Source organism: Salvelinus alpinus, chromosome 19 (genome assembly GCF_045679555.1).
Source record: "Salvelinus alpinus chromosome 19, SLU_Salpinus.1, whole genome shotgun sequence".
NCBI classification, from domain to species: domain Eukaryota; kingdom Metazoa; phylum Chordata; class Actinopteri; order Salmoniformes; family Salmonidae; genus Salvelinus; species Salvelinus alpinus.
The window spans coordinates 44138307-44152291 of NC_092104.1; the positions used below are offsets into that span (position 1 = coordinate 44138307).

Sequence of the window (13985 nt, forward strand, 5' to 3'; positions counted from 1 at the left end):
TTACCATTAATATCTATACTGCTACTTGACAATATTACTCCTTTTTACATGTACATATTACCATTAGCATGTTATCATAAGTATTTACCGGTATATATTCCTGTTACCAGTCTCTTTTCAGCCCTGTTTACTTTTCCGCCTATCAGGCCAACACTAATACTCTTGCACACCCCCACACGCTTACACTTACATACACACACTTACCACCACGCACACTCCCACCCACCACTTATGCTGCTGCCATACTGTTTACTACTACTATTATTATTATTATTATATATCCTGCTACCAGTCACTTTCTCCTAATCCTGTCTACATGTACATATCTACCTCAAATACTCCAGTATCCCTGCACAATGTACATTTGGTACTGGCACTGACCCTGTATATATCTTCCTCTTCTTTTTCTTATTTCTCTTGTTTAAAAAAAAGAATGTTTTATTAGTTATACTATTTTGATATTGAATACTGCACTGTTGGGTAGCGGTTACAATTTAAGCATTTCACTGTCCATGTGACAAATAAAAAAAATAAAAAAATAAACATTTGTGTATGGTGCTTCACAAGCATTACAAACAACCTTTCAGGGCTTCCAAACCTCTGATTTGCATGAAGGTTTAAACTGCAGGTTTAAACTCCAGGTTTAAAGTACAGGGGGAAAACGGTAAAATGTCATAGCTTTACATCCATAAGCTATCAAAATAAAGAGAGTCGGCAGCTGAAACGTTGGTGATTATCAGACGGATTACCAGGACGTGTACTCCGGGCATGCGCTGACCAACTGGCAAGTGTCTTCACTGACATTTTCAACCTGTCCCTGTCTGAGTCTTTAATGCCAACATGTTTCAAGCAGACCACCATGAACACTAAGGTAACCTGCCTAAATGACTACTGACCCGTAGCACTCACATCTGTATCCTTTGAAAGACTGGTCATGGCTCACATCAACACCATTATCCCATGAACCATAGACCCACTCCAATTTGCATACAGCACCAACAGATCCACAGATGATGCAATCTCTATTGCACTCCACACTGCCCTTTCACACCTGGACAAAAGGAACACCTATGTGAGAATGCTATTCATTGACTACAGCTCAGCGTTCAACACCATAGTGCCCTCAAAGCTCATCACTAAACTAAGGACCCTGGGATTAAACACCTCCCTCTGCAACTGGATCCAGGACTTCCTGACAGGCCGCCCCCAGGTGGTAAGGGTAGGTAACAACACATCCACCACGCTGATCCTCAACACGGGGGCCCCTCAGGGGTGCGTGCTCAGTCCCCTGCTGTACTCCCTGTTTACTCATGACTGCACCGCCAGGCATGACTCCAACACCATCACCGACAGCGATGAGACAGACTATAGGGAGGAGGTCAGAGACCTGACAGTGTGGTGCAAGGACAACAACCTCTCCCTCAAAGTGATCAAGACAAAGGAGATGATTGTGGACTATAGGAAAAGGAGGGCCGAGCACGCCCCCATTCTCATCGATGGGGCTGCAGTGGAGCAGGTTGAGAGCTTCAAGTTCCTTAGCGTCCACATCACCAACAAACTAACATGGTCCACGCACACCAAGACAGTTGTGAAGAGGGCACGACAAAACCTATTCCCCCTCAGGAGACTGAAAAGATGGGTCCTTAGATCCTCAAAAGGCTTTACAGCTGCACCATCGAGAGCATCCTGATGGGTTGCATCACTGCCTGGTATGCCAACTGATCGGCCTCCGACCGCAAGGATCTACAGAGGGTAGTGTGTACGGCCCAGTACATCACTGGGGCCAAGCTTCCTGCCATCCAGGACCTCTATACCAGGCGGTGTCAGAGAAAGGACCTAAAAATTGTCAAAGACTCCAGCCACCCTAGTCATAGACTGTTCTCTCTGCTACCGCACGGCAAGCGGTACCGCAGTGCCAAAGTCTAGGTCCAAGAGGCTTCTAAACAGCTTCTACCCCCAAGCCATAAGACTCCTGAAAAGCTAATCAAATGGCTACCCAGATAATTTGTATTGCCCCCCACCCCTTCTACCCTGCTGCTACTCTCTGTTATTATCTATGCATAATCACTTGAATAACTCTACCTACATGTACATATTACCTCAATTACCTCGACACCGGTGCCCCCGCACATTGGCTCTGTACTGGTACTCCCAGTATATAGCCCCGCTATTGTTATTTACTGCTGCTCTTGAATTATTTATTACTTTTTTTTTGTATTTTCGTAAAACTGCATTGTTGGTTAAGGGCTTTTAAGTAAGCATTTCACTGTAAGGTCTACACCTGTTGTATTTGGCACATGTGACAAATAACATTTGATTGGATTTACCCAATAAATTACTGGGAGTTTATATAGAGAGTGTGCGACTCATGTTTTTAATATAGCTTTACATTCAACCAACTGGTCTTATGTTATTTGTATTGTATCGTCACTGTAAACATGAATTGCCTGATTACAGATGTTTTAATGGTCTCTCTCTGGTTTTATCCTATGGACACAGGTTTCTACTGACAAAGTTGAAAAGTCAAGAGCATGCTGGGAAATGCTGGGAACACACAGATGGTGTGTATTCTCTTGAAGAAGTTCTGTCGCCCGTAGGCTGTATTCAAAACAGCTGTAGGAGTAATTTACAACTGCTTTCCAAGTGAAAGGGAGGTCTAGCTGGAAAAAGCCAGGAAAAAGCAGTGTCTTATTTCCATTATTTTAAATAAGGACAAGCCTTTCTCTTTCAGAAGCACAGAGAGGTGTGCCTCTAAAACACCCATATACACCATAGTTGAGAGAGAGAAGACCATAGCCACAGATATATTCACATTATTTTGCCCATGGGAATAATGTAATTCGAGTAGAAAGACTGAATTGTACAATGGTTCAGAGACCTGTAATTAACTTACTTTGTTAGAGATTATTTGAAGTCCTATTGTCAAATGATGTAACTTCATGCAAAGTGCTGTTGTTATCTAAATAGTAAAATAGGTGTACTTTCTGAGTGTGTGTGTTAGTTAAACATACTGCAGAGCTCGACATGAGTGCTTGTCTTCTTGCCCGGAACATGTAAAACAAAATTGTCGGACAAGAAGAATCACAATATCAAACAATTACTCCGATCAAAATTGGATCAGTGAGAACACTGGAATAATATTCAAATAAATGTTTCAAGTCCATAAATAAAAAAGCATACATGTCAAAGTGTAGGTGATATGCATATTGGCCAAACAGATGCTGACACGAGAGAGGCGCCAGAAAATGTAGCCAAACTTTAGTGACCCTTTAAATGATGTAAATATAGGCTATGCGCCAGTCATGTTTGGCAAATATAATGAAAGATAATTAACATTAGCGTCTAAAGGTTTGATTCTGTCGACATAGGCCTACTCATGGCACTGTCCGTTCAGATCAAATGGTCACAAGACCGGAGAGGGAAGAACAGTAGCCTACAGCACCCACCTGAGCGGAGGTCGTCAGCATTTTGAAATGATTTAACCATAAACGTAATTGTTTATAACCTGGACGTTTTTTCAAAGTAGGCTAGCCAAAATACAACCATATAAATGTTGAGGTAATTATTTTATAAACAATTAATATGCCATTGAAAGAAGCATTTTTCTCATTTTCTATTGGTTTTCAAATCAACATTATTTTATTGAACAGCAGCCAAAGGCATGATCCTAGTCATACCACTCTTAGAAAATGGGTTATTTGGGGTTCTATTTAGAACCTTTTGGTTCTTTGGACAAGATTAAAGAACCCTTTACTAAACAAGGCCTTCAGAAAGCATTCATACCCTTTCACTTTTTACACATTTTGCTGTGTTACAGCCTGAATTTAAAATGTATACAATTTTTGGTCACTAGCCTACACACAATACCCAATAATGTGGAATTTGGGTTTTCTACATTTTTACAAATTAATTAAAAATGAAGAGTTGAAATGTCTTGAGTCAATAAGTATTCAACCACTTTGTTATGGCAAGCCTAAATAAGTTGAGGAGTAAATATGTGCTTAACAAGTCACATAATAAGTTGCATGGATTCACTCTTTGTGCAATAATAGTGTTTAACATGAATTTTGAATGACTTACTCATCTCTATACCCCACACATACAATTATCTGTAAGGTCCCTCGGTCGAGCAGTGCATTTCAAACACAGATTCAACCACAAAGACCTGGAAGGTGTTCTAATGCCTCGCAAAGAAGGGCACCTATTGGTAGATGGGTACAAACAAACAGACATTGAATATTCCTTTGAGCAAGGTGAAGTTATTAATTACACTTTGGATGGCGTATCAATACACTCAGTCACTACAATGATAGAGGCGACCTTCCTAACTCAGTTGCCAGAGAGGAATGAAACCGCTCAGGGATTTCACCATGAGGCCAAAGGTGACTTTAAAACAGTTACAGAGTTTAATGGCTGTGATAGGAGAAAACTGAGGATGGATCAACAAAATTGTAGTTACTACACAATACTAAGTAATTGACAGAGTGAAAAGAAGGAAGCCTGTACAGAATGAAAATATTCCAAAACATGCATCCTGTTTGCAACAAGGCACTAAAGTAATACTGCAAAAAATATGGCAAAGCAATTCACTTTTTGTCCTGACTACAAAGTGTTATGTTAGGGGCAAATCCAGTACAACACATTACTGAGTACCACTCTCCATATTTTCAAGCAAAGTGGTGGCTGCGTCATGTTATGGGTATGCTTGTAATCGTTAAGGACTGGGGAATTTTTCAGGAAAAATAAGAAACGGAATGGAGCTAAGCCCAGGCAAAATCATAGAAAAAAACCTGGTTCAGACTGCTTTCCACCAGACACTGAGAGATTAATTCACCTTTCAGCAGGACAATAACAAGGCCAAATCTACACTGGAGATGCTTACCAAGAAGACAGTGAATGTTCCTGAGTGGCCGAGTTACAGTTTTGACATAAATTTGCTTCAAAATCTATGGCAAGACCTGAAAATGGTTGTCTAGCAATGATCAATAAACAATTTGACAGAGTTTGAAGTATTTTGAAAAGAATAATGGACAAATGTTGCACAATTCAAGTGTGGAGAGCTCGTAGAGACGTACCCAGAAAGACTGTGATCGCTGCCAAAGATGATTCTATGTATTGACTCAGGGGGTTGAATAATTATCTAATCAAGATATATTTGTGTTTTATTTTTCAGAAATGTTTTACAAATATTAAAAATGTTCCTTCCATTTTGACATTATAGAGTACTTTGTGTAGATTGTTGACAAAAAAAAGACAATTAATCCCTTTTAATCCCACTTTGTAAAACAACAAAATGTGGAAAAGTCAAGGGGTGTGAATACTTTCTGAAGGCATTGAACTAAATATACCCAGTGAAGGCAAAGAACTTTGAGTATAATGGGGATTTTAGAAAGAAAATACTAACAAAAGCTAACCCAGTCACATCAAACTCTGAAATGACAGCTAATATTCCCTTTTAATTTGTTTCAGCTGTTTTGCATTGACATGTATAGCCATATTAATGATGCTGCTGCATGATTTGCGTTATCTTGGCCAGGTTGCAGTTGTAAATGACAACTTGTTCTCAACTGGCCTACCTGGTTAAATAAAGGTGAAATATTTGTTTTTGGCATGGTCAGAAAGATGGCTAGCTGACGTCTGAAACCGTTAGCCCTCTATGGCAGGAGGATGATCGATTTCCTATTTTGAAACATTGTTGCCGAGTTCTGAGTGGCAAACAGCAAGGTTGATACAAACCAGTGCTGTTGCAAACTAGATGCTATCTAGAAGCATGAGGAAATAATGTGCTTAATGAAAGCATACAGTCTTAGATTAAAAAGGGGGTTCTATATAGAAACCATCTGTCATTCCAGCATAACCACGCAAGAGGACGGTGATTGAACCAACTTGCATGTGGCCTACCAATAAGCACGTTCTTTTTCAATATATTAAGGTAAACAAAGTTGATTATTTAATTCAATAATAATGAAATTAAATCAAAGTCATATGATAAACTATACGCTAGATAAATAAAGTTTAAAGAATTTGAGCATGTTTGTAAGATAGCTAGCTACGTTAGCTAACTTAGCTAACTGAACAAAAAAAGCTAGGCTACTTGCATTTGCCACTTTACAAGCTAGCCAGCTAACTCTTTCAAATAAACATACTTTTCTATTATGGGATATGCCAAATAGAGCTACAGACCCAGCCTGACATTGGCAATTTGCTAATTGTTACTTTATTTCAGTGTGGAGTCAATTGAGGGGACTATGTGTCATGAAGCCATTAGTAAACTGTTGCTGACTGAGAGGAGGTATGTATAAATTATTTATAATAAATTATGTATAATACGTTTCGGTGATTTAATAGCCTAGTTAATCATTACATGACTTTTAAACACACTGTTTATGTTTTGCTCAGTTTGGCAGTAACCCAGAACTAACAGAGCCAGAGGATCTCTCTTGTGGCTGCTGCTGACAACAACTGCATGTAAGTTGTTCTTCTACATCATAATAATTCTATGCCCGCATAGCATTTTGTCTTCATTTTGGCAGATGAACTCATGCTTATTTCTGAAGATTATCTCATGTTTTTGCTCCTCTTTTCTTCTTCTCTGGAACCAGTCAGGCAACAACCCATACTGTACTGACGGTAGATAGCCCAGTGGCTAAGGAGTTGGACCGGTGGCAGGAGTTTTACCTGTGGACGAAAGGTGGCCAGTTGGAAAAAAAATAGACGAAATGTATCTGATAACTGGAGGGCTGATCCAGGAACCTGTGACCGTCTCCACTGTATGTGTGAGGTCTGCTGTTTGGGAGGGGTTGAAAACTGAGCAGAGGAACATTTTTGTTGTTCACTGTAACTAATGAACAAAGTTGTATTGTATTGTAAAGAAGTTAGCAAGAGTTGACATGGACCATCATTCAAACGAAGAGATGCCTCCCTGGCCACCAGTGCACATTTCCAATCTGTTTGCATATTATGATAATACATTCTAAAAAACAGTACTGATATTCTTTTGTCCATTATTTAGTTGTTTATTAAATGATATTCTTAGCAAAGAATATTACTATTTAATAGTAGTAGCCATCATTTATAAATGGCACCATGCAGGGTTCTATATGGAAACATTTCGGTTCAGTGAAGAAGAACCACTAGGGTTCTGATCAATATATAGAACGTTTAGTGGTTCCATATTTGAAGCAAGCGATATAACCATTTTTTGGTTCTACAAGGAACCTTTTTGTCTCAGAGTGCATGCTAGTTGATGCATCTTTACCCTTTCTTAATTTCTAACCGATATTTTCATCTCTGCCACATGAAACCGCTCTTACGTGCGGTGTGCAGTGGTCTGTCCCAGAGTCTGTTTTGAACTGTAGACATATACAAAAGTATTTGGTCGTAATTGTAATGTTGCAATATTTTATAGGCTACCAAGGTTGGCCAACCATCCTCAAGGAGAGCCTTAAAGGGGGAGTGTTTTTTTTTTAAACAGGCTTGAATATGCTAAGAAGCCAATAGGCAGAGTATAGCACTACATTTTTGTCTGATTCTCGATCACATTTTATTTTTGTATAATGGTTCCTTTCATCATACACGGATCATACAACTTTTGGACAAGTAAAAAAAAAGTTAAAGTCAAGCCCTGCATACTGCACAGTTGTTAATAACAAAGCTCACCTCGTTATCAGATTCTACGAGCACCTGGTCATACTCGCTGAGTGCCACCAGAAACATGATGGATGTGACATTCTCAAAGCAGTGGATCCACTTCCTCCTCTCTGACCTCTGACCTCCCACGTCCACCATCCTGTCATAGGAAGAGATGAACAATATCAAGCACAGATGAGTGGAGTACAACTACAGTTGGTATGGGAATATAGTGTAGGTCCTATTCGTGTTTGCGAGATTATTATTGTTTCATTTAAACGTAGCATTTTGGTGTAAAAAAAAAACAGCTAGCATTTTTACAGCAAAGACATGCTTGAGACTCATTTTAAAGCAACTGTACACGAGAGGATGTGTTAAACTACTTTTTTAGCACGGCTGTGCTGCGGTCGTAGGTACGAGGCGTAGCTGAGTACCAACATAACATTAAAACAATGTGTGAGATATTTTCATTAAAACCTTTTTGTTTGATATATGTATTCATACAGACCCGACAGTAAACCAAGGGTTGCTAGCCGAGCCGTCTGGTCGTTTGTTCAATTGTCCCAGTCAATATTCACGTCATAAGAAGGAATTCCCCTAGACCACGCCCTCTTTGGGGGAAAACAATCTGTCTTCCCCATTGAAAAAGAGCTAACTTCTATTATTTAAAAAAAATACAAAACCATGCTAAAAAATCTGCTGTGTTGTGCAATGTACACTACCGGTCAAAGGTTTTAGAACACCTACTTATTCAAGGGTTTTTCTTTATGTTTTACTATTTTCTACATTGTAGAATAATAGTGAAGACATCAAAACTATGAAATAACACATATGGAATCATGTACTAACCAAACAAGTGTTAAACAAGTCAAAATATCTTTAATATTTGAGATTCTTCAAATAGTCACCCTTTGCCTTGATGACAGCTTTGCACACTCTGGGTTCATTAGGTTGCTTTAACCCTAACTACATGTACAAATTACCTTGACTAACCTGTACCCCCGCACATTGACTCGGTACCGGTACCCCCTGTATATAGCCTCGTTATTGTTATTTTATAATGTGTTAATTTTTAGATTTTTTAAAACTTTTGTTCATTTAGTAAATGTTTTCTTAACTCTATTTCTTGAACTGCATTGTTCGTTAAGGGCTTGTAAGTAAGCATTTCACGGTAAGGTCTACTACACCTGTTGTATTCGGCGCATGTAACAAATCAAATTTGATTTGATTTGGGTGATTGATTAGCTATGCATATAGTGCCGTCTGACAATCTCTACTCATCAAAATATTTAAGGCTAATCAGTAGCCTACGTCAGCCTAGCTAGGCTACCTTTCTTTTGACTACTCCAGGATTTTTGGAGTCGACTCCAACTCTCGGTGGTCAAGGAGTCGAGATATCGACTCTTTTGGAGTTGACACTCCACCACTACACACAATCACTTCAAACTGAAGCTGGAGAGACAGCAAACTATAAGCATTTCGATTCGTTTTACTTGTTTTTATATTGACATTTATTTGTATATAACCATGAAAATTGTGTTGATGTATCATTTTTCCAGTATCAGAAAAGCTGTCTGTCTCATCTCATCCTAATTCTCTAGTCTACACGATGGTGGAGATCGCAATAAAAAAAAATACAATGTTGCAAAGGTTGGAGAGGCAGACAGCAATGTTTGTAGAAACCCCCGTTGTTGCAAGCCAAACGTTAAGCTAGAACAAGGGGTAATAATGTGTTAAATAAAAGCCTTCTTGCTTTTCTCTTGTCATTTGCCCTGGTATCAAGAACAGCAGTGATATTTCGGATGGAACAGTAAACAAGTGTTTTTTGCGATGTACCTGTTGTTAATGGATTTTTTTAGATCAGCTTAGAACGGATCTCAAGCAATCACAATGCTTGTTTTGACCAACCCGTGGTAGAAATTTAGCTTAGTGTTTCGAAAAGTGTATTTAAGTCACTACACAACGATACAATAATTGAAAATACCGATTTTTAAAAAACACATTGTGGACCACTCAAATTGCTTTTTTAGATACTAAAAAACAAACATAGTCAAACATGGTACAGGGGTCATCAAAAAACAAAATACCATACATATTATTTACATGATTGTTACCTGATAAATTTCACACAATTTATTATTTTCATCTAGACCGTTAAAATTACTATTTTCGCTGGACAGCTGATAAAATATCATCCCTAATGTTGTTGTACAACCCACAGTAAAGCAAGGCATGAGCTACTGTTTCAATGGAACCATTGTTACACATGTTTATCTAAGAATGAGCTATAGTGAACTTGCAAGTCTGTACTCTAGATACCCTAAGAATATAACCTCAATTGATAGAGCTCCACCCTCTGGTCTGTTCTCCCCACTACATCAGTATGGAAGTTGAAGGCTACATATAAGCAGTGCCTAGTGTGAGTACAGAGACAAACCTCAATCTCACTTTCTCACACTGTGTCGTTAATAGAATAGAATAGAATATAATGGAGTGTAGTAGAATAGAATTGAATAGCTCAGTGAGATTGAGGGTTGGCATACCTGAAGATGACACTCTGGAGGTCGAAGGGGTACTCAATGATGCCCGTAGTGGGGACCCTAACCCTCAGCACATCCTGCTGGGTGGGCAGGTAAGAGGTCTCTGCGATCCGGTCCAATGCATTCATGTAACTATGGAGACAAAAAAAGGGGGGGGGGGGGCGGTATTGTGAGTGCCCACTGCCTAGCAGGAGGGGAAATGTGATGTAGTAGTAGAGTTAGAGATCTCATTTACTCACTATTTGGTAGAGTCCGACAGCTGGTACTCCCGTCTCCGGTCGTAAGCCTCCTGGATGCCCGGGTCATTCCATAAACACTTGATGGCGTTTATGTAGGGGTTCTCAAATGTGTAGACTTTCTCCACGTCCACCTCTTGGACCACGTTAGCGTTGCCCTGAGGGAGGGAAGAAAAAACAGACTGAGACACTCCTCCAGGTCAGACTTTTAGTCGACAGAAACAAATATATAAATTAAATGGCATCAATTCAAGGTTCTGTGAGTCTGAATTGGTACTAAAGCATAACCCAGGCTCAGGCAAACAATCCTGTCGGTGAGTATGGCCGGGTTCCGGGTGGACTATTTTGCAGTTGTAATGCGGAGACGATCAGATCTCGCGACACTTGAATAGGTGTTTAATTAATGTCTAACACCATGCCCAGACCAGAAACGCGTGTGCGCCATCGTGCGCAAATTGATTTTGTCCCCCGACACTAAACACGATCACGGCACGCAGGTTGAAATATCAAAACAAACTCTGAACCAATTATATTAATTTGGGAACAGGTCGAAAAGCATTAAACATTTATGGCAATTTAGCTAGCTAGCTTGCAGTTGCTAGCTAATTGTCCTATTTAGCTAGATTGCTGCTGCTAGCTAATTTGTCCTGGGATATAAACGTTGAGTTGTTTTTTTACCTGAAATGCACAAGGTCCTCTACTCCGACAATTATTCCATACATAAAACGGTCAATCGAATCCTTTCTAGTCATCTCGCCTCCTTCTAGGCTTTTTCCTCTTTGCACTCTATATGGCGATTGGCATCTAACTTTCATAGGTGTATTACCACGACCGACCGACCTCAGTTCAACTTTCAATCACCCACGTGGGTATAACCAATGAGGAGATGGCACGTGGGTATATGCTTCTATAAACCAATGGGGAGATGGGAGAGGCAGGACTTGCACCGCGTTCAGCGTCACAAATAGAACTGACTTCTATGTTTGCGCTTGGCAACGCAGACCCTCGTTGGCGCGCGCGAGCAGTGTGGGTGCAATGATTGAATAACATGTATGTGTACATTTATTTTGCAACGCTCGCGATCACAACGTGGTCAGCATGTTAGGTGTCATGCTGGTATAAGGGATCGGGAGACAGGCGCAGGAATGCGTAATAGGGATTTTTATTGCCAAACTACAGCGTGCCGTGTAAAGGCACGGGGACGAAGACCAAACAAACACGTATACCAAACACAGGGTTGAGACCCAAATGAGCGAGGAGTACCTCGAATAAATACACAATCGCACAATGATTATCACACGAGACCCGTAACAGGCCACAGCACAGGTACTCACACGACCAACGGATATCGGAACAATAACCGACAGGACAATGGTAAACAAAGGGCACACTTATACAATTACTAATCAATGGGAATAGGGACCAGGTGTGCGTAATGACAGTTCCGGAGGGATCCGTGACATTAGGAAGCAATTTAATCTGATATAGTAATATTCTGAGATGAACAGCGAGTGCAACTGCAAAAAAAGAACACAGCCTATTTGTTTCACTATATGCCGCTCCACAGAGGACTCTAAGGGCCTAATATGAAGCTACCACATAGCCCACCTAGCCCAACTCCAGCAGTATTTCGTTCTACAATTATTTAGATTCTGAAATCCCCCGAGTCACATGACTGGCTTCACTTCATTATCTGACCTCACCTCATTACTTATCTCTACTGTACCTTGTACACCAAAACCCCAAATGTTAGTGATTGTTTTTGCCCGGTGACAACCGGGGAATGACATGCTACTGCCCCGTTGAATGTATCCAATCCTCAAGCCAACATAACACACCAGGAAAATACCACAGGCTTCATATACAATCCAGGTCACTTAAAACTTGTGATGACTATATGAACACTAAAGAACAACATGTATACAACGTAACATACATAAGGGAACGACCCTATCCTCTATTAACAACCTGAGACTACATGGTCAGATGTCACACCAGGCCTAGTGATTCATATAAGACATGGCCCGTCAACAACTGATAGGTCTCAGTACCTCAATTGGACAGTTTCATGTGGAATTACCTGCAGTTCTAGATTTTTGAGACCTCTCTTTTCTCTGTAACCAAAATAATAGCCTGAATTAGACTAAGGCTCAGGATAAAGGACACCAGTCTTAATCAAAGAGGAGGAATTCATATGAGCAGTTTCAGTCTACGCAGACAACTGAAACTGAGAAATATGACCTCAGTACACCAGATAACTATTTTTCTCTCTCTCACACAACACACCCTTGGCTGGATGACATGGAATGGGTTGAGAGTGACAGGAAGACACAGGAAATACCAAAACAGACAGGATGTGAATGTGGAAGGCTGTTCCATGACTATGAAAGATAGAGTCATCTTCTTATGCTCACTAACACATCTCTCTCTCGCACACGCACTCACATACACACACAGCTTTCGTTCCCACTCTGTCCCACAACTTCCCTTCTTTCCCTCTCCCACCCTCCTTACCTTGTTGTGTTCATATTTGTAAGGGATCATGAGGGTCTCCGTGGCGCGGATCATGGACTGCATGGCAGTGAAGATGTTCTGGTACACCAGCTTGGTGAAGCCGCGCTTGTCCTCCTCTGAGTAGCCCGTGCCATGGATGATTCTCATCTGTTTAATGAAGGTGCTCTTCCCACTCTCTCCAGTACCTGGGAAAGGGGGAGATGGGTGAGAAGAGGGGAAGGAAGGAATACATGGGTCTTTGAAGAATTGTGAGGCATTATTTACCGATACTGAGTTTTAAAATGTACATGTTTTGAAATATTTGTGAAATATTTAAAATTGGCCAAATAAGGTATATATATATATATTTATATATAGAAAAAAATGTAATCAATGCATTTTAAACACATTCCAACATATATTATGGAATGTATTTAAAATGTATTTATAAATGTATGTAAACTGTATATCACAATATATGTTAAATGCATCGTAAGATATATTTAATATATTTTAAAATACATTCTGAAATATATGTTTATCAAAATATTAGGTCAATTCATTTTAAAATGTATTTGGTAATGTTTTGTGAAATACTCCTACATGCATTTACATTTACTTGTAAGAAATATAAATTTTAATTAAACATTTTTTTTTAATCCAAATTATATATTTTGTCAAAATGCATTTTTATTGTACCTGACACGTACCAAAGGCACTAAAATGCATTTAAATTACTACAAAAATGACTACAAACATGATATATTATCAGTCAAGTAGTGACTCCATCTTTTTATGGTGCATTTGACAAATAAACAAACAAACTTGACGAGAGCATTGCAACCTACGTCCAATGGGCAGAATTTAACGTTAACACTACTGGGTCGTTCCACAAAATGATAGCCTTTTGCGTCCGTTTGATATGTTAAGTAGAAATTGTGCACCAATATTACATTCTGAAATCCTTTTATATTAAATGAGGTGCCCTTTAATAAAGACCACAAGGAGAATTCAATAAATCTGATTTTGAATCTGAATAAAGATTTGCTCTATGTGATATAATGTATTTCCCTCTGTGCACCCTCTG

At 39.6% G+C, this 13985-nt stretch overlaps 1 protein-coding gene across 1 annotated transcript in view; it reads right to left on the reverse strand.

Moving 5' to 3' along the window:
• Positions 1-13985, reverse strand: part of LOC139545692 (guanine nucleotide-binding protein G(q) subunit alpha-like) — a 32818-nt gene that overhangs the window by 5294 nt on the left and 13539 nt on the right. Inside the window, exons 2-5 of the mRNA XM_071353718.1 lie at positions 12920-13104; positions 10409-10563; positions 10173-10301; positions 7660-7789 (exon numbers count right to left, since the gene is read on the reverse strand). Of these exons, the coding sequence (XP_071209819.1) occupies positions 7660-7789; positions 10173-10301; positions 10409-10563; positions 12920-13104 (599 nt within the window). The remainder of the gene's footprint in view (positions 1-7659; positions 7790-10172; positions 10302-10408; positions 10564-12919; positions 13105-13985) is intronic.